Source organism: Erithacus rubecula (assembly GCF_903797595.1).
Source record: "Erithacus rubecula genome assembly, chromosome: 25".
Taxonomy (NCBI): domain Eukaryota; kingdom Metazoa; phylum Chordata; class Aves; order Passeriformes; family Muscicapidae; genus Erithacus; species Erithacus rubecula.
The window spans coordinates 2,454,754-2,472,707 of NC_136677.1; the positions used below are offsets into that span (position 1 = coordinate 2,454,754).

The 17,954-nt window shown below is 46.2% G+C and overlaps 2 protein-coding genes and 1 long non-coding RNA gene across 3 annotated transcripts in view; 2 read left to right on the top strand and 1 right to left on the bottom strand.

The window, feature by feature from the left end:
* The window catches only part of ARHGEF12 (Rho guanine nucleotide exchange factor 12), a 71,493-nt gene extending 56,937 nt beyond the window's left edge, over positions 1-14,556 (top strand). Inside the window, exons 28-42 of the mRNA XM_079326803.1 lie at positions 195-320; positions 1,243-1,357; positions 2,178-2,278; positions 2,381-2,458; positions 3,598-3,673; positions 4,059-4,226; positions 4,683-4,770; positions 5,475-5,564; positions 5,711-5,787; positions 6,072-6,272; positions 8,535-8,617; positions 8,735-8,999; positions 11,590-11,906; positions 12,773-12,845; positions 13,685-14,556. Coding sequence (XP_079182929.1) covers positions 195-320; positions 1,243-1,357; positions 2,178-2,278; positions 2,381-2,458; positions 3,598-3,673; positions 4,059-4,226; positions 4,683-4,770; positions 5,475-5,564; positions 5,711-5,787; positions 6,072-6,272; positions 8,535-8,617; positions 8,735-8,999; positions 11,590-11,906; positions 12,773-12,845; positions 13,685-13,695 — 1,869 coding nt within the window. The 3' untranslated portion in view covers positions 13,696-14,556. The remainder of the gene's footprint in view (positions 1-194; positions 321-1,242; positions 1,358-2,177; positions 2,279-2,380; positions 2,459-3,597; positions 3,674-4,058; positions 4,227-4,682; positions 4,771-5,474; positions 5,565-5,710; positions 5,788-6,071; positions 6,273-8,534; positions 8,618-8,734; positions 9,000-11,589; positions 11,907-12,772; positions 12,846-13,684) is intronic.
* LOC306812384 lies at positions 6,307-8,448 on the bottom strand. The gene is made up of 2 exons (XR_013776848.1): positions 8,388-8,448; positions 6,307-8,263 (listed from the first exon to the last, which is right to left on the bottom strand). It is a non-coding gene; the product is annotated as an uncharacterized lncRNA (long non-coding RNA).
* Positions 14,557-17,895: 3,339 nt separating the features above from the next.
* Positions 17,896-17,954, top strand: part of GRIK4 (glutamate ionotropic receptor kainate type subunit 4) — a 188,393-nt gene continuing 188,334 nt past the window's right edge. Inside the window, exon 1 of the mRNA XM_079326570.1 lies at positions 17,896-17,914. The gene's annotated coding sequence lies outside the window, so the exon portion shown is untranslated. The remainder of the gene's footprint in view (positions 17,915-17,954) is intronic.

A 17,954-nucleotide genomic window follows, 5' to 3' on the forward strand; every position in this document is an offset into this window, starting at 1 on the left:
TGGGAGGGGTGGATCCAGGAGAACTGAAGATTTTGGGATGTAAAGGTGTCCTCTGGGAAGACAAAGCCTTAAACCAGTGCAGAAATAACTCCTCATTTTTTCAATAATTCCTTTGTTCCCTGGCTCTGCCTGCTGAGGGTGTCTCTTGCTGATCTCCACTGTCTAAACTTGGCTTTTCTGCCTTTCTGGCACAGTTCAGTGGAGCAGCAGAGGAGAAGCTGAAACTTGCCACTGCCACCTTCTGCAGCAACCAGCCCTTTGCTCTGGAGGTCATCAAGTCCCGCCAGAAGAAGGACTCACGTTTCCAGACCTTTGTGCAGGTGAGCTGGGCACAGCCTGGGGCTCCTCCAGCAGATTTTTTTTGAGTTTTTTCCCCCATACTCTTTGAGTTTTCTCCCCCAGACTCTCTGAGTTTTCTCCCCCAGACTCTCTGAGTTTTCTCCCCCAGACTCTCTGAGTTTTCTCCTCCAGGCTCTCAGTTTTTTCCCCTAACCTCTGAGTGTTCTCCACCAGATTTTTTTTGGTGTTTTCTCCACCAGGCTTTGAGTTTTCCACCAGGGTTTGAGTTGCCTCAGCACAGCCCAGTGATTCCTCTTAGATAAAGTTCTGATAATTAATGACATTAATTAGTGACATCATGCCTAATGCTGCCTTCAGCAGGGGATCATTTCCAGCACTGTATTTATCTCTCCTGGTGGTTTCTGGAGGGAGGAGCCCTCAGTTTTGGGGAGCACAGTGTTGGGATGGAATGCACCTCCCTCGAGGTGACTGCTGCCCAAAATCTGTGGGGCAGAGAGCCAGGGGCAGCAGACAGATGTTGCACAGCTGCTCTGCCTGCCAGCACTGGGGTTTGGTCCATTTGCAGGAGAACATTGTCTCCATCAGCACAGGCTGGGAGGGGCTGTGGGAGAACAAGGGGAGATTATCTTGACAAATGTGAAAGCCCAAACTGCTGCTTTCCCTGGGTGCTGCTGACTGAGATTGATTGGGGATGGGCCCAAACCCATGGGGAGTAATGAGGGGAGGAAGGCACTGCTGCTGTGATGAGCTTTTTCCTCTGGGTAATTGCAGATGGAGAGGGGATGTGTTGTCTGGGTGATAGATCTTGGCATCTCTTGTCTTGTATTTAATTACTGGAAAGTGAAGTAATAGATGTTTAAGTGATGAATAGATGTTGTGCATTCAGGTAATTATGGCCTTAATAAAAATGACAAATGCAGATTTGGTGCTGTTGAAATTTAGGATGCAGAGAGCAATCCCCTGTGCCGGCGGCTGCAGCTCAAGGATATCATCCCCACAGAGATGCAGAGGTTGACTAAATACCCCCTTCTGCTGGATAACATTGCTAAATACACAGGTAAAGCCTTTCCCTTGTGGTTTAGGCACCCACCTCAGCAGTTTTTTTATATAAACATGTTAAATAACACTTCAATTTTATGTGTCTCTCTCTGTTTGCATTGCGACCTCACTGCTGCCTTCTGCACAGGAGGTGTAAAAAATAATAATAAAAAAAGAAAAATCCAGTGTTTGTTGCTCCTTAGGAAAATAAAAAGGAAATTCAGTGTGCAATAAGTGAATCTGTCAAACCTCTAAAGCAGCACAGAATCTCCTCCTGCTCTTGCAGAGGGTGGGGTTTAATTAGGAGGTGATACTAAAAGATACTTTCAGCACAACAGGTAAAGATGTGATAAATAATGGCACAAAATGCCTTCCCAGCTTTACTATCTGATACCTGCTGCAGAGTCATTTCATTACTCATAAAAATAGACTGCAGCTACAAGTTCCCTCTAATCCTAATTAGGAAAGCATGTGATACTCCATTATCTTTGATGTACTGGTTTATGTTCCTGTTAACTGAATTCTCACTGTGGCTGCTGCTGCTGGTGAGGATTGATGGCTTCACCTGTGCCTTACTCTTAGTAAGGATTTGAGGTTTCTCAGATTATTGTGAATGATTGTCACAAGGCCCTAAAAAAGGGAGAGTAACAATTGTATTATGTGTAACGATCTGCAGGTCACAGTGAATTCTCTCCTGTCACAAATCTCATTTTTATCACTTTTGCAGTGCAGTGCTTTTGTTGATAGATTGCTCTGTGAGTTTAACTCCTCCTTGTCCCATTTGAGGTCAGCTGACAGGTCACACCTTGGCACTGTCCCACTTGGTTTTATCCTTGCAGAGCTGCCTGAGGAGAAGGAAAAAGTGAAGAAAGCAGCAGATCACTGTCGCCAGATCCTCAACCACGTGAACCAGGCTGTGAAGGAGTCAGAGAACAAGCAGGTGGGAGGGGCAGAGGGAAGGTGCAAGGTTTGGGACAGCAGTGACCCTGCACCCTGGGGTGCCCTGCTGCTGCAAGTGACCCTTTCCCTGCATTTCCTGCAGCATCTGGAGGATTACCAGCGGCGACTCGACCTCTCCTACCTGAAGCAGTCAGAGGATCCCATGATGGATGAGTTCAGGGTGAGTGGCAGCTTTAAACCAGCCCTGTGAGACTGGAATTCACAGCCCTGTCCTTCACTCTGTGCTGCTCCTGATGCACAGTCCAGTGGTCTTTGGAGACAAATATTTCTGTATGGAAATGAAAGCAATTAGTCTCAGCAGTGTGAGTTTTGCCACCTTCCTGAAGATTTCTGTGGCTCTAACAGCCCAGTTCTGCACATCATGATGCTGATGAAGCTTGTCAGCTCTGTGCAACAAACCTTTATGGCCTGCAAGCTCAAGCACTGTATCCCAGAAGAGATATCTGATGGGTAATGAGATTATTGTGGGTGTTTATCTCATGTCTTGGTGATGCTGTTGGAAGTGGGGAGGCCTTGGAGAGCCCTGAAGTGTAACAGTGGAATTGGCTTTAAAAGGAGAGCTTGTACAGAAACATGGCAGATCCACACAGCCAAATAAAGCCTGAAGTCCAGTATTAAAAATATTATTTTTCATGGCTCCTGTAAATCCCTGCAGTTCTGTTGGAAGCTGGTTACCTGCTGGTTGCTTCCCCATCTCCCTCAAAGTCAGTGTGAATAAAAAAAAAAAAAATCTTTTCTATAAAACTGTGTCATTTATCCTTCCCCAAATAAACCTGCAAGCATTCAGTGAGGAAAGGAAGAACTTCCTGGCAACTTGCTGTCATTGATTGTAGACTCTGAGAACTTGGAAGGGATGAATTGTGAAAATTGTCACTTCTGCTTGCCTGCAGATCTAAATGTCAGGAGCACTGAAGTGCCTGAAGGATCCATTGACATTACAAGTCCCATCAGATCTTAGGGATGATGTGTAAATAATTTGTAGGCACACTTGACTTGCAAATGGAGTGCTGCAGCATTTATCAGCTGTGATGCTGGAACTGAATATGGGGTATTGGAAAAACTCCCCCTGGGAAACAGGTGACATCCTAATGCCTCAGGAGCTTGACTTGGGAGAATTCCCCACCCTGTGGCACTTGGCATGTGAGAAGAGCAGTGCAGAAGTGATAAACAGCATCTCTGACAAGATTTTGTGTTTATTTCCCAGCCTGGGTTTAGTGCTTAGCTCCAAACTGGCATCCCTGTGTTTCATCATGATTTGCTTCTATAGAATTTTTTTTTTTTTTTTCTTTCCCTTGACAGAACCTGGATCTAACAAAGAGGAAGATGCTCCATGAAGGGCCCCTGACCTGGAAGGTGAATCGTGACAAAACCATTGGTGAGTCTGGGCTGTCCCTCCCTGCCCTGGCTCTGGGTGAGTTTGCTGGGGTGGAGAGGAGGGAGAAGCTCTGCTGCAGCTCCCAATTATGCTCCTTACTGCCACCTCTAATAATGCCTGTGTGCTTCTCTGAGCTGATTAAATTATTCTTGTCAATTCTGAAATGTGCTGGAGCATCATTAGGGCCACGCAGGGACACAGCAGTCAGTCAGGAGCTGATCCAATTCCATCTGTAGCTTTCTGCTGGAGTTTTCATGAGGAAGATTTGCAAGCTTTGCCTGGGATGGCACAGCACTGATTGCTGCCTCTGCATGAGTAATCAGAAATGCAGCTTTCTGATGGCAATCTTTTAACTCATTCTGGGCTTTTTCTGCACTCTGGGCAGATCTGTACACCCTGCTGCTGGAGGACATCCTGGTGCTGCTGCAGAAACAAGATGACAAATTGGTGCTGAAGTGCCACAGCAAGATCCTGGCATCCACAGCTGACAGCAAACACACCTTCAGCCCCATCATCAAACTCAACACTGTGCTGGTTCGCCAGGTGGCCACAGGTCAGTGCAGCCCACTGAGAAAGCAAAAAAGAGAAGCCAAAAATAAAGATTAGCTCAGTTGAAGGAGATGATTTTGTGTAGATTTGCAGAGTAGAACACGGAAAACTGCGTAGGCTTAATTCTTGGTTGTCCAATATTGTGCTCAGTATGGATGAGCTGTTTAATTTCTTTGCATCAGTAATAGGCATTGCTTGAGTTTTAAATAGACTTCTAAATGAAAGTACTCTGATTGTGTTAGAGGAGAAGCACTGTGGAAAGTATTAGCAGGGAAAAGAGGAGAAAAATGGGTTGAAATGTTTTTTTTCCTTTGAGGGCACATTCCTTTGATAGGACAAGGCCAGTGTGTCTATCAGTGTGATCTCCAGGATTTTCTCCTTGCTTTGGGCTGGGGTTGGGGGGGTTTTGGGGCAGCTGTGGGGCTGGCAGCTGCCTCATGTCCCTCCCTGTGCTGTGCAGATAACAAAGCTTTCTTCGTCATCTCCATGTCGGCGACGGGCGCTCACATCTACGAGCTGGTGGCACAGACTGTCTCTGAGAAGAATGTGTAAGTCCTGGCTGAACCTCACTGCTGCTGGCTCTGAGAGACCTTTTCCTCAGGAATTCCCTGAGTTCCTTCTCCAAACTTAGCTGGAACTCTGGTGGTTTCTGCAGGAAGCATCTGTGGGTAGTCCCTCCCAACTGGTTCACTCCAAACCCTTTCCTGACCTCCAAATTGCTTTTATTTACCTTAAAAATTCTGGGTTTTTTGGGATTGACTGTCAGATCAGACATAGAAATCATCCTGAACCTTCATGCAGCACCAGAGATCTTTGCAGATTTACATTCTGGCATCATAAACAGCCCAGTGCAGGAAATAGATTCCATGGCTAAAAGCTTTATTAGGAAAAACTCTTTTCTCCTAAAGAATATGCAGGGAGAGATGTGTTTTTGGGATGTTGCATGTATTACAGTCCACTGATGTGTGGAATAATGCTTTTTTATGTATTTATATATCAATTAACTGCTTGATCTGATAAGTGCTAAGGTCCTGTCTATCATTTCTCTCTACTGAGGAGCATCCAGGTGAGCTGAGCTTTGTGCTGTGCTGATTTCAGGGTGTTCCTGAACAGAACTTTTTAAAAAAATACATTTCTTTTGGTTAAAAAAAAAAAATGCAGTAATAATATCAACTGGATTTAAGAGGATTAAATAGAGAAATCTTGTTCTGTTTCACTTTCTGCATGGTTTTATTTGCTGTTTCTGCTGCAGCTGGCAGGACCTTATAGCTCAGATGGCAGGAACTGTGAAGATGGGGAGCAGCAGGAGAGTGATCCCACTGCCTCAGTCAGGCCCTGGAGAGTAAGTCAAAGCTGCAAGGAGGAGAAAAACTGATTTTTTTCTTTCTCCAGCACCCCTTTTCCTGCTCCAAACTTGCCCTCCAAAGCACAGATTCTCCTGCAGGTGATGGTGACTGAAAGGATGTGTTTGTTCTTCCCTCCCTGCAGAGAGGAGCGTGAGGAAGAGGAGCAGCAGAAGCTCAAAGAGCAGCATGAGATTCCTGCCAGCAGCCTGCAAAGTCCAGGTGAAGCAGGGATTCAAAGAGGTGGGAGCAGCAGATTGTTCCTTGGGCTTGGGCAGCTTTGAGGTTTTTCTGGAAAGGGATGGCTTCTTTACAAATCATTCAGAGAAGTGATGGAAATACACTATTAATTAATTTACTATTTCCATCTGATTCATAAACTGCTCATTTTTTAAACCCTGGAAAGAACTGGCCTTTTATCAAAGCCACACTCAAGAATTTCAGTGTTGCCAGAGTGGAATTTTCTGCAGTTATTTCACCTGAATTTTTGTTTCCTGTTCCTCTAGATAAAGATTTGGGGCTGGAGTCTCCCTTGATGCTGAACCCTCAGTCCTCCTCCCCCATCCTGTCAGAGCAGGCCAAGGTGGAGGGGCTGCTGGGGGCTGAGGGACACTTTGAGAAGGTGCAGCAGGCAGAGCTGGCACTGAAGGACTCCAGCTCAGCCTCAGTGCCAGAGGGGCAGTGGGCTCAGGATGCCCTGAGGAACTGTGAGTACTTAAACATCTCTTTGGTTTTTTTGGGGGGGTTTTATGTATCAAATTAGAATGAGAGCAAATTGTGGCCATCCATGGAGTGCTTTGATGGCAAAATTCTATTGCAGAGTTTAATGCACAGTGCCATTGCTGGTCAGCAGTTTTTAAAGACAAGGCAGTCAGCCCTGGACTTGCTTCCACAGCACTGGAGCAGAACTGGAGATGTTGCTTGTGTTGCAGAATACAATTTTCCTTTTTTTTTTTTTAATTAGGTAAAATCCTGCAAATTGTTAAGCTCAATGATATCCAAAGCCCAGGCTCAGATTTCCTGAGTACCTGGGAGGTGGTTGGGTCTAATTATTTCAGCACTTGTGTGTGTTGAGTTTTCCTGATGGACTGATCATTGTTTGAAATTGTTTTTGAGGTTTTAAATCACTTCCTCTGCTCTCCTTTCAGAGGAACAATGCAGGGCTCTGCAACCTGCTGGATCAGCTCTGGCACTGCAACTCCTAAATAGAACTCCCTAAAATTGGAATGAATTCATTAATCCACAGACCTCTCCTTGGCAACTCTGGAAGGGACACAAAGTCCCTGAGTTCTACTTGGAGGGAAGAGTCTGTGGAATATTTGCTTTTACCAAAATGCAGAATTCTCACATCCTTGGCCCCAATTGCCTCTTCCATCTCTCTGTCCAAGCAAGGACAGCTCTCTGCAGTCTCAGAGTTCTCAGATCTTTAAAATCCATTTATTCTCCTTCTTAGAGGATTTAAAGTTCTTTTCTAGTTCTGAATATTGGACAGATATTCTTGGGACTTGTTTTAAGAGGCCACATCTGAGATAATCTTGGTCTGGGGGTGTGTAAGGACAGTTTTAGTGACCCTGCAGCATCTCCTGAGTGCTGGGAGTTAAAAGAGCAGCTCTCCAACATTATGTCAAGATTCTGAGCTGAGTGACAGCTCTTCTTGTGACATCACAGCTTTTTTTGGGTGTTGCAAGAGCATTTTGTGGTGAGGAGGAACAATCTGAGGCTCTTGACAGCAGCACGTTTTTGTTTGGAACAATATGTCCCTATTATGAAGTGTTTGGTTGGGATAATTTGGGAACTAAAGGAATGTGGGTTGAAGTTCAACCAGGCATAAATTTGCATCAAATTTTAGAGAAAATGTTTCTTAGATTTTTTTTTTTTCTTATTATTTTTTTGCTCTGTCATTTCAAACCTGAGTGGAATATTCCAAATTTCCTTGAGGTGGGAATCCCCTGCTATAACCACAGCTGTGAGCTCCTTTGCAGGGTAAAACCCAGGCACTCAGGAGAATTCCTGGAGACAATTTCTTTGATTTTCTGCAAGGAGATTCAACATGTCCTGACATATTGTAAGGTAAAACAGGGCAGTGAGGCTGGAGCCTTCAATGCATTTATTTTTATCCCTGTTTTTCCAACCAAGAGCAAGGAGAGGAGTCACACCTCTGTCAGAGGGTGACCTTTGTGTCTGCTTTAATTCTTCTGTGCCCTGTGAGCATTGCCTGGATTTGTCAGGTGCTGTTAATGCAAGAGCAGGATTTCCAGACTTCTTCATAGAAACAGAGATTTTGGGCAAGCAGGAAGGGAGGTGATGAGCTCACAGAATATCCTGAGCTGGAGATGAGCCAGAAGGATCATTGAGTGCAGGTCCTGTCCATTTAAATGTGATTTTTTTTTTTTTAATGTACAATGTAAAAACTATCTCTGAGTCTGGTATCACCACCAATCTTTGGGATTTTCATAAATGGTTAAGTGCAGGTCCTGTTCATCTGAGTCTGGTATCACCACCAATATTTGGAATTTTCACAAATGGTTGAGTGCAGGTCCTGTCCATTTAATTATGATTTTTTTAAAGTGGACAGTGTAAAATCCATCCCTTATCTCTGAGCCTATTCAGAACCAGCTGAGTTTGGTATCACCACTAATGTTTGGAGTTTTCCCAAATAATTGAGTGCAAGTCCTGTCCATTTGGTATCACCACCAATCTTGGGAGTTTTCCCAAATAATTGAGTGCAGGTCCTGTCCATCTGATATCACCACCAATCTTGGGAGTTTTCCCAAATGGTTGGGTGCAGGTCCTGTCCATCTGAGTCTGACATTTCCACCAACCTTTGGAGTTTCCAGAAATGGTTGGGTGCAGGTCCTGTCCATCTGAGTCTGACATTTCCACCAACCTTTGGAGTTTCCAGAAATGGTTGGGTGCAGGTGCTGCCTGTCTCCTTGCGGAGTTCTCACTGTCCCTTGCTGTCCTTGCAGTGGGGCTGCTGAGGCAGCTGCTGGTGCAGCAGCTGGGCCTGGCTGCCCAGGGCAGCACAGAGGACAACGAGGAGGTGCAGGAGGCACAGGCTGAGGGGCAGGAGCTTCAAGCCTGGCACAGCCCTGGCAGAACTGGAGATCCCCCAGGCGGGCACAGCCCCCGGACTGCAGAGCGCCCGGCCCCGGGGGAGCCCATGCAGGGCACTGTGCCCATGGACAGCAGCGGCCTGGAGGGCTGCAGCAGCAGCCTGCAGGAGTGCAGCAGAGGCCTGGAGGAATGCAGCAGAGGCCTGGAGGAATGCAGCAGAGGCCTGGAGGAGTGCAGCCCCGAGCTGGAGGGGCTGGGGGCCGAGGAGGGCGGCGAGCGGTTCTTCGACGCGCGGGAGGCGCACGGCGACGAGAGCCCCGGCGAGAGCGAGCGGCGGCACGGCCAGGAGCAGCAGGAGCTGCAGATCCGCATCTCAGGTCAGCCTGGCCTCGGGTGGGCACCTGGCCTGCTGCCCAGCTGGGTGGGACAGGCAGCTCCCTGCTCTCAACAATGGTCTGTGCTAAAACAGACTGGGTAATTCTTCATGAAATGCTGGGGCGCAAAACCTGTGCCAGGCAGAGGCATCAGGTACTGCACTGTGCCTGTCCTGCACCAGGGACAGACTCTGTGCCAGGCTGGAATTGCAGAGACACTAGGGACAAGTCAAACACTGCACTGTGCCTGTCCTGCACCAGGGACAGACTCTGTGCCAGGCTGGAATTGCAGAGACACCAGGCACAAGCCAAACACTGCACTGTGCCTGTCCTGCACCAGGGACAGATTCTGTGCCAGGCTGGAATTGCAGAGACACTAGAGACAAGCCAAACACTGCACTGTGCCTGTCCTGTACCAGGGACAGATTCTGTGCCAGGCTGGAATTGCAGAGACACTAGAGACAAGCCAAACACTGCACTGTGCCTGTCCTGGACCAGAGGCACAGCCTGTGCCAGGCTGGAATTGCAGAGACACCAGGCACAAGCCAAACACTGCACTGTGCCTGTCCTGGACCAGGGACAGACTCTGTGCCAGGCTGGAATTGCAGAGACACCAGGCACAAGCCAAACACTGCACTGTGCCTGTCCTGCACCAGGGACAGACTCTGTGCCAGGCTGGAATTGCAGAGACACCAGGCACAAGCCAAACTCTCCATTGTGGCTGTGCTGGACCATTTGATCTCTTTACTGCCTATAGGGAGCTGTAGGGAAAAGGTTTTCCCTGGAGGCAAAGCACCCTTTTCCTCATCAAGCTTCAAGAAACTCAGGATATTAATTTAACACTGTAATAGTCTCCTGTACCTGGCTCTGCACCTCTTAAAAGTTTATTATTTTATTATTTTTATTGTTATTCTGCACATGGATTATTTGACAGCTACCCAGACTTAGCACAGAAGCTGGGGTTTATCCCATGTGCATTTTGTAGTAGAAGCAGCTGCTGTCAGGTGGATTCAGCACTGACAACCCCATGGAAGCCTCTTATCCATAAATATTCTCTTATTTAAAAATTGGATTATATCCACGTGCATAAGCCAATTTGTGACTGCCCCAATGCTGCTTTCCAATTATATATTGCAAATAATTTTTTCTCACTGAGACATTTTAAATTATTAAAGCTGAGCCAACAACTTGAAGCATCTAATTTATTTGTCACCTCTTCCACTGTTTACTTTTTTAACTGTGTGGGGACATCAAAATGAGATTGATCTGTTTTTAGTCAGTTCTGAGTCCCCTGTGCTGGCTTTGCTGTAGTATTACAGACAAATTCATTAAATAGGATCCTATTGCTGGGTGCAGGTTGTGAAATCATTTTCTGGCTGTAATTACTTTCTCTTTTTAGCATATCAGCAAGCTCTGTTTTAAACCTCACCCATCTAAAAGCATCCTCATTGCCAGGGTGGGGAGTGGAGTTTGGGAATCCAGCAGCTGGATTTGTCAGGTGCTGTTAGTGCAAGAGCAGGATTTTCAGATATTATCATAGAAACAGATTTTGGGCAAGCAGGAAGGGAGGTGATGAGCTCACAGAATATCCTGAGCTGGAGATGAGCCAGAAGGATTATTGAGTGCAAGTCCTGTCCATTTAATTATGGGGTTTTTAATGTACAGTGTAAAAACCATCCCTGATCTCTGAGCCTGTTCAGAACCAGCTGAGTCTGATATCACCACCAATCTTTGGAGTTTTCCCAGATTGTTGGGTGCAGGTTGAGTCTGATATCACCACCAATCTTTGGAGTTTTCCCAGATTGTTGGGTGCAGGTTGAGTCTGATATCACCACCATTCTTTGGAGTTTTCCCAAATGGTTGGTGCAGGTTGAGTCTGATATCACCACCAATCTTTGGAGTTTTCCCAGATTGTTGGGTGCAGGTTGAGTCTGATATCACCACCAATCTTTGAAGTTTTCCCAAATGGTTGAGTGCAAGTCCTATCCATTAAATTAAGGGGTTTTTAATGTACAGTGTAAAAACCATCCCTGATCTCTAAATCTGTTCAGAACCAGTTGAGTCTGATATCACCACCAATCTTTGGAGTTCTCACAAATGGTTGAGTGCAGGTCCTGTCCCTTTGAGTCTGGTATCAACCCTAAACTTTGGAGTTTTCCCAAATGGTTGGTGCAGGTTGAGTCTGATATCACCACCAATCTTTGGAGTTTTCTCAAATGATTGGGTGCAGGTCCTGTCCATTTAAATCTGGTATAACCACCAATCTTTGGAGTTTTCCCAAATGGTTGGTGCAGGCTGAGTCTGATACCACCACCAATCTTTGGAGTTTTTCCAAATGGTTGAGTGCAAGTCCTGTCCATTTAAATCTGGTATAACCACCAATCTTTGGAGTTTTTCCAAATGGTTGAGTGCAGGTCCTGTCCCTTTGAGTCTGATATCACCACCAATCTTTGAAGTATTTCCAAATGGTTTTTCCCAGGAGCTGAGCTGTGGGACATCCCCCCTTCTATCTGTGAAAATCTGCTCAAACCCCCCCTCCTCCCTCAGCCCTGAATCTCCTGGTGCTGATCAAACCCACCCCCTCTGTCCACAGGAAATTATTTGATCCTCGACAGCTACGGGCCGGTGCAGGAGAGCTCCACAGACGAGGAGGTGTCAGCCCTGGTGCTGCAGTGCACCTCCCACAGGCAGCCCCCCCTGGACTGTCCCCAGCAGCAGCAGCAGCAGCAGCAGCAGCCCCTGTCCCCCAGGGATGGGGGCTCCCCCTTCCCCGAGGAGCTGCTGGGCTCGCGCTGGCCGGGGCTGGAGGAGCCCTGCCCCTTCCTGGGCAGCCCCCAGCTGCCCCTGCAGCTCCGAGTGCAGCTCCTGCAGTACATCCACAACATCCAGCATGCCCTGGAGAAGCTAAAGGTGGGTTGGTTTTGTTGGTTTTGTTGATTTTGTTGTTGGTTTTGTTATTGCTGCACGATCGTCAGCTGAGCGTTTCATCATTTCCATACCCTTGAAATTTTGGGTTATAAAAAACTTTAAAGCAATTTTGATGAACAAGACACCACCACATTCTCTTCATCTCTGGCTCTCACTCCTAGAAGCCTTTTTAAAACAGAATATTTTCCTTTTTTGCTGTTTTGTGTGCATTGAGTTGTTGATCACGACGGGCCAATAGTTCTGCTGGACTGGAGGGCTCTTTATGATTTGATTGTGATCTGGAAAAAGGCTGCAAAAAGGGAATTTTCAACAGGACATTGGCCTGAGGAATGTGGATTCCTGGAAAAGATTAGGGACAAGTTCTTCAGAGGGAGGTGGCAGGGTTGGAGTGCCCATCCCTGGAGGTGTTCAGGGACAGACTGGATGTGGCACTTGGTGACAAGGTTGGGCCATAGGTTGGACTCCAAGGTCTTTTCCAGCCTTGGTAATTCTGTGAAATCCCTTGTGTGCTGCTGCTCTTGGTGTCACATGAGGATGCTGAGCTGCACCAAGGATATCAGACCATAATGAGGTTTTCTGACTCTCTATATTCCAGTTTATTTTTGCTTGAGATGGGAATAATCTTTATGGAATAACCACAGAAACTTTGACGTTTGTAGCCAACCTTTAATTTCACAGAAATCAGAACACCGCCTGCAAATCAAGCTGCTGATAAAGGACTTGAGGAGGGTTTCACTCCAACCTGGCTGTTTGCAGTAGTGAAACCTCTCTTTTCCTCTTTGAACCCCCTTGTTTTGCTGGGTGGATGGAGGTGCAGCTGAGCTGGGGGCTGCTGTTCTGTTTTGCAGGAGCTGGAGGAGGATTACAGCGTTCTGCGGCGCCAGGGGCTGGCTGGCTCAGCCTCCACAGGAGAACACTCAGGTAGGAGCACCCAGAGCCACACCCAGGCACTGACACCTGTGTTTGACTGATGCTTTTTGGGGCAAAACTCAGAGAATAATAGCAGTTCTATTTATTGAATTATTCAGGTGCATTTAGGGCAGATAAATCCCCCCAGGGGCTGCACCCGAGGTCAAAAGGTTTCACACTTTGTTTGGTCCTTTTGCATTTTGGGGGTTAATCTTCAATTACAGCTTCAGGTAATGAAGTCATTTATCCCAAATTTGCTCCCCAAAAGTCACTTTTGTTTCCATCTCTCAGGGCCTGAGTTGTTCTTGATTCCCAGGAGAGGAATTGTTGTGTCTGCCCAAAATGGGAGAGCAGCAGCTCCCACTGGATATGGAGTTTAGAGTTCTACACTAAAGAACTGCAGGGTTACAAATAGATGAAAAATAGAAAATCTGAAATCCTGAGGCATCAGAGATCCAGCTGGCCTTTCTCTCATGCCCAGAAAAGGTTTCTACTCATTTTTAATGAAACATGAGTGGGCTGAACAACCTGACAAGCAGAGACTGGGTGGAATAGAGGTCCAGGCTGGGATTTTTATTTATTTTATTGAAATGAGTTGGTTCCAGCTGCCCCAGACCTTCATCCCAGGGTGCTGGGAATTTCCCCAGGGAGATCCCTGAGATGCTGAGGCTGCTCTGCTCTCCCTGGGTTGGCTCTGGGGTTCTCCAGCTGGAATTGCTGAGCTCCTGGCACAGCTTTGGTGTGAAGTTCTCACTGCACAGCTCAGAAATGCCCCACACTCATCTCTCAGTGCATCCTTTTCTCTCACCACCTTTTTCTCTTTTTTTTTTTTCCATTTTCCCCTTCTTCAGACAAAAGCTAGTCATGTTTCCAGGAGTGGCTGAAGATTGGATGAAGAGAATCAGGACACAGCAGCTGCTGTCTCCCCTGTGGACTCTGGGATGAGGGTTTGGAGCATCCAAACAGGAACCATTCTCTAGCAAAGTGGGCATGGGGTGCTTTTCCTGTGGGGCATCTGCACTATCTTGTCAGTGAGGGAGTCTATTCTATTCTGCTCCTCTCCTTGCTACCAGAAATTCTTTTTTTTTTTTTTTTTTTCTTCAGAACAGAAAAAAAAAGAAAAATACCAAACCAAATGTACAGAGCTTTGGGTGTAGGATATAAAAAAAAAAATGTATTTAGACATTTAAAAGAAAAAAAAAAATCAATGTATTTATTTGACTTCATTCCGTGTATCAAAAGCACATTTTAATTTTTTAATCTGCCTTTTTTTTTTTTTTTTTTTTTTTTTTTTTTGGTTCTATTTTTGGGTAGTGACAGTTCTGGCCCCCTGCATGTGACCCACCCTGCCTGGTGAGGGGACAGGGGGGAGCTGAGTGCAGGTTTTTCCTCACTGGACTGGACTCTGCACTCCCTGCTGGCACTCAGACTACCAAGAGCTACTCATGAAGGTGTTAGGATGGAATTGATGGCTGGAATTTGTCTGTACCCAACCAACTGCATGGGAATTGCTCATGTCACCACGTGTGGAACAGGAATTTTCCATGCACTAAACAGCCAGGCACTTGAGATGGGCAAATTTTCCTTTTTTCCTTTCCCATCCTTTAGCTGGGAGAGGAGAAAGAGGTTGAATTTTGTTTTGTTTTGTTTTGTTTTTTTTCTTGACTTTGTTGGCTTTGATCATTGTCTCCTTTGTAAAGTGATAAAAATACTTGGACCTGCAGCACTTTTGTAACTCTTCTCTGGATCAAAAAAAAAAAAAAAAGAAAAAAAAAAGGAAAAAATGCAAACCCAGAAGTGTTTCAAAGATGTGGGGCAGCTCTGCCCCTGATTCACTACTGAATGAAAAAGGGCTGCCATGGAGTTAGCCACAGGTACTGCTGATTATAGGGCCAGTAAGTTTTAGTACCTGGAGTATGTCTTGCTGAGGGCTTGAGGTGGGGTCTGGGCTTGGTTTTTTTGGGGGTGGGATTGTTTTTTTTTGTTGAACTTTTCCTTTTTTTATGGAAATCATTTGTGCCAATGTGATCTCACCCAAATGGAGAGTGGCAGCCCCAGGAGGGTGAAGCAGCTCTGGGCACTTGCTGAGCTCTGTGCTGCTGGGATGGAACTGGGGTGACACTGGGGTGACACTGGGGTGACACTGGGGTGACACTGGGCACAGCCTCCCTTCCTGCCCCTCTCCTGGGCTGCATTTCACACTGCTGGGTCTGACAGTGAGTTCTGCATCCCTGCACCTCCTTGTTTTTCTGCCTTTTTGTCTATCAGGTGAGGGTGATGATGAATTTTTTCAGTCCTGCTTGGCACAGGGGGGGTTCCTGTGAGCTGTGTGAGGGTCACACTCTCTTCTCAAGTTTTAAGCTCTCCAAGGGAGCCAAGCTGAGCATCCTGCACATCCCATGGATAGTGGGACCAACCTGCCTTTGCTCAGCACCAGGATCCTCCTGCTCCTCTAAACCAAACTTGAGCTGCTGGCAAGAAATCACCTCTGTCCCTGTCAGACAAATCCCAGCTCGTGTTCCTGCCCCTTTGTGGGGAAGAGTTCAGGTGACAGGAGAGGGACAGAGGTGATTTTGGTGTGGGATTGGAGCCAGGAGCCCTTGGAGGGTTGGGAGAAATTACTGTTGCTGTAAGAGCATCACCACTGCCAGGAGCTCCCTGTTTGTTTTTTTTTTTCTTTTTGGGGATGCACCAAGATCTGTCCTGTCAGTATTAACTCAGCTCCACCATTCCCTGGGTTATAAACATCCAAATTCCCCCCAACCTGGAATTCTGCCATGGATGCTGCCAGGAGGAGAAATGGCCAACAACCAGACCTGCTGCTGCACCCCCTTTTCCCCCCTCCTACTCCAAAAACAAAAGTTCCTGGGACCTCAGCAGGCTAAAAGCTTCCCAGAGCTTTGGGTGACAGGAAATCATCCCTGAATTCCAGAGCAGAGGGAGCTCAGTCTGGCTTTGGGAGGATGTGCTGGGGGAGCAGCAGATGTGGAGTTTGGGGAGGTCTGGCTGTTTCTGGAAGAGCAGAAAATCTGGGATTTGGGGAGGTCTGGCTGTTTCTGGGAGAGCAGCAGATCTGGGATTTTGGAAGGTCTGGCTGTTTTTGGGAGAGCAGCAGATCTGGGATTTTGGAAGGTCTGGCTGTTTTTAGGAGAGCAGCAGATCTGGGATTTTGGAAGGTCTGGCTGTTTTTAGGAGAGCAGCAGATCTGGGATTTTGGAAGGTCTGGCTGTTTTTGGGAGAGCAGCAGATCTGGGATTTTGGAAGGTCTGGCTGTTTTTGGGAGAGCAGCAGATCTGGGATTTTGGAAGGTCTGGCTGTTTTTGGGAGAGCAGCAGATCTGGGATTTTGGAAGGTCTGGCTGTTTTTGGGAGAGCAGCAGATCTGAGATTTTGGAAGGTCTGGCTGTTTGCTGCTCTTTGCTGATGGTTGAACACAAAATCCTCGTTGGGTCTCTCCAGTCTGCCAGAATTCCAAGGTCTGTGCTGGTTCCTGTTTTCCCCTCTGGTGGATGTGGCAGCTGGCAATGCAGTGTGTGTGTAAATTGCCATTTTTTACCCCAAATCCCCAAATTCTACCTTGGGGTGACCCCCAGGGGTGAGGGGCAGCTGTGTCCCTGCCATTTTTGGGGTGGGTGAAGGGAGAATTCCCCTGTGCCAGGCTGAGGGAGGGGCAGGGCACAGAAATCCAGGAATTTTGACCCCAGTTTTATGGGTGACACAAATCCTGCTCTCAGCTCTGGGTCCCCCCCACCAGCAGGGAAGGGATGGTGCCTCAGGGATCCCTGCAGCTGGAGGGAATTCCTTCTTCCTCCCTGGCACATCTGCACCACAGCTGGAGGAAGGAGCTGCACCTCAAATGCACTATTCAGTTTTTTTCCTCCTTTAAGCCATAAAATTCCCCTTCTTTTAAAATTAAAATTAGTGATGGGTTGGTCATTTCCTTACCCAAACACTTCTCTGGAGTTTTTTGTCCCAACCCCCAAAATATATATTTTTTTCCTCCTCCCCCAAGCAGAAAAAACAAGAATTTCTTGTTTTGGGATATAAGAACATCTGAGGGATCATTTCCCTTCTGCTGATGGACAAGCCCAAAGCTCAGATGGGATTTTTCTGGGATGGGAATTCCCTTGTCCTGCAGAAATTCCTGTTCTGTAGGGAGGTGGGATCAGCAGGTGAGCAGTGCTCAAACAGCCTGTTCAGTGTTATCTAAAATTGGATATTCTGATTTTTTTACTCTCCTGTATCCAGTGTTTTCTCCCTGTTCCCCCCCCAAAAAAAATCCCTGGATTCCCTCCCCATCCCCAAAGGTGCCAACTGACAAGCAGATGTACTGCAAAAGGGATACTGCAGCCAAAACACTGCTGTTTTATTTTGAATTAAGTCTTGTGGAGCTCTCTTCATACTAGAATATTTTTATTTTCTTTGTACAACATACAATCATGTACTCTTAACAGAGATTTACTTTAAAGAGAAGAAAAAAAAAAAATCTGGAAGTATTCTTTAAAAAAAAAAAATACACAAAAATCTTTATTAATAATCCTGTATTTTTACTGATCATGTTTGAATGTCTAAAAAGACTTTATTGTTCTAATTATCCAGATGTATGTTTGTAAAATAGCTCTTTTATGACTTAGCTGATCAGGTTGTATGTTTCTGGAATTAAATATTGGTCACTTAAAAGAAAAAAAAAAAAAAAGAAATCTGTTTTCAGGACCTGGGAAATAGAAAATTTAAGCGTTTCAAATATCATTAAATAAGCTTAAAGGAAAATGAGCTTTGTCTGGTGGATTTTTTTTTTAAGTGTTTGAAGGATAAGTGATGGCAAAATAAATTTTCTTTTTGGGGGATGATGGATTTTTTTGCAGAGATTGAAGCACCTCGATTGTTTTTTTTGGTTTTTTGATGCTCAGAGTTCATGAATTATTAATGAATGAATGAATTAATTAATTAATTAACTGCAGGAGAAGAAATGCCCCCACTTGGCCCCAGCTGAGCTGATCCTCCAGGACATTCCCTGCAGGAATTGAAATTTTGGTGTGTCCTGCACACCTGGGGCCCTCCTGGGTTTTTCTGCAGCTCCAGGTGAGATTTAAAGGGATTTTTTTTTTTTTCCTTTTTTTAA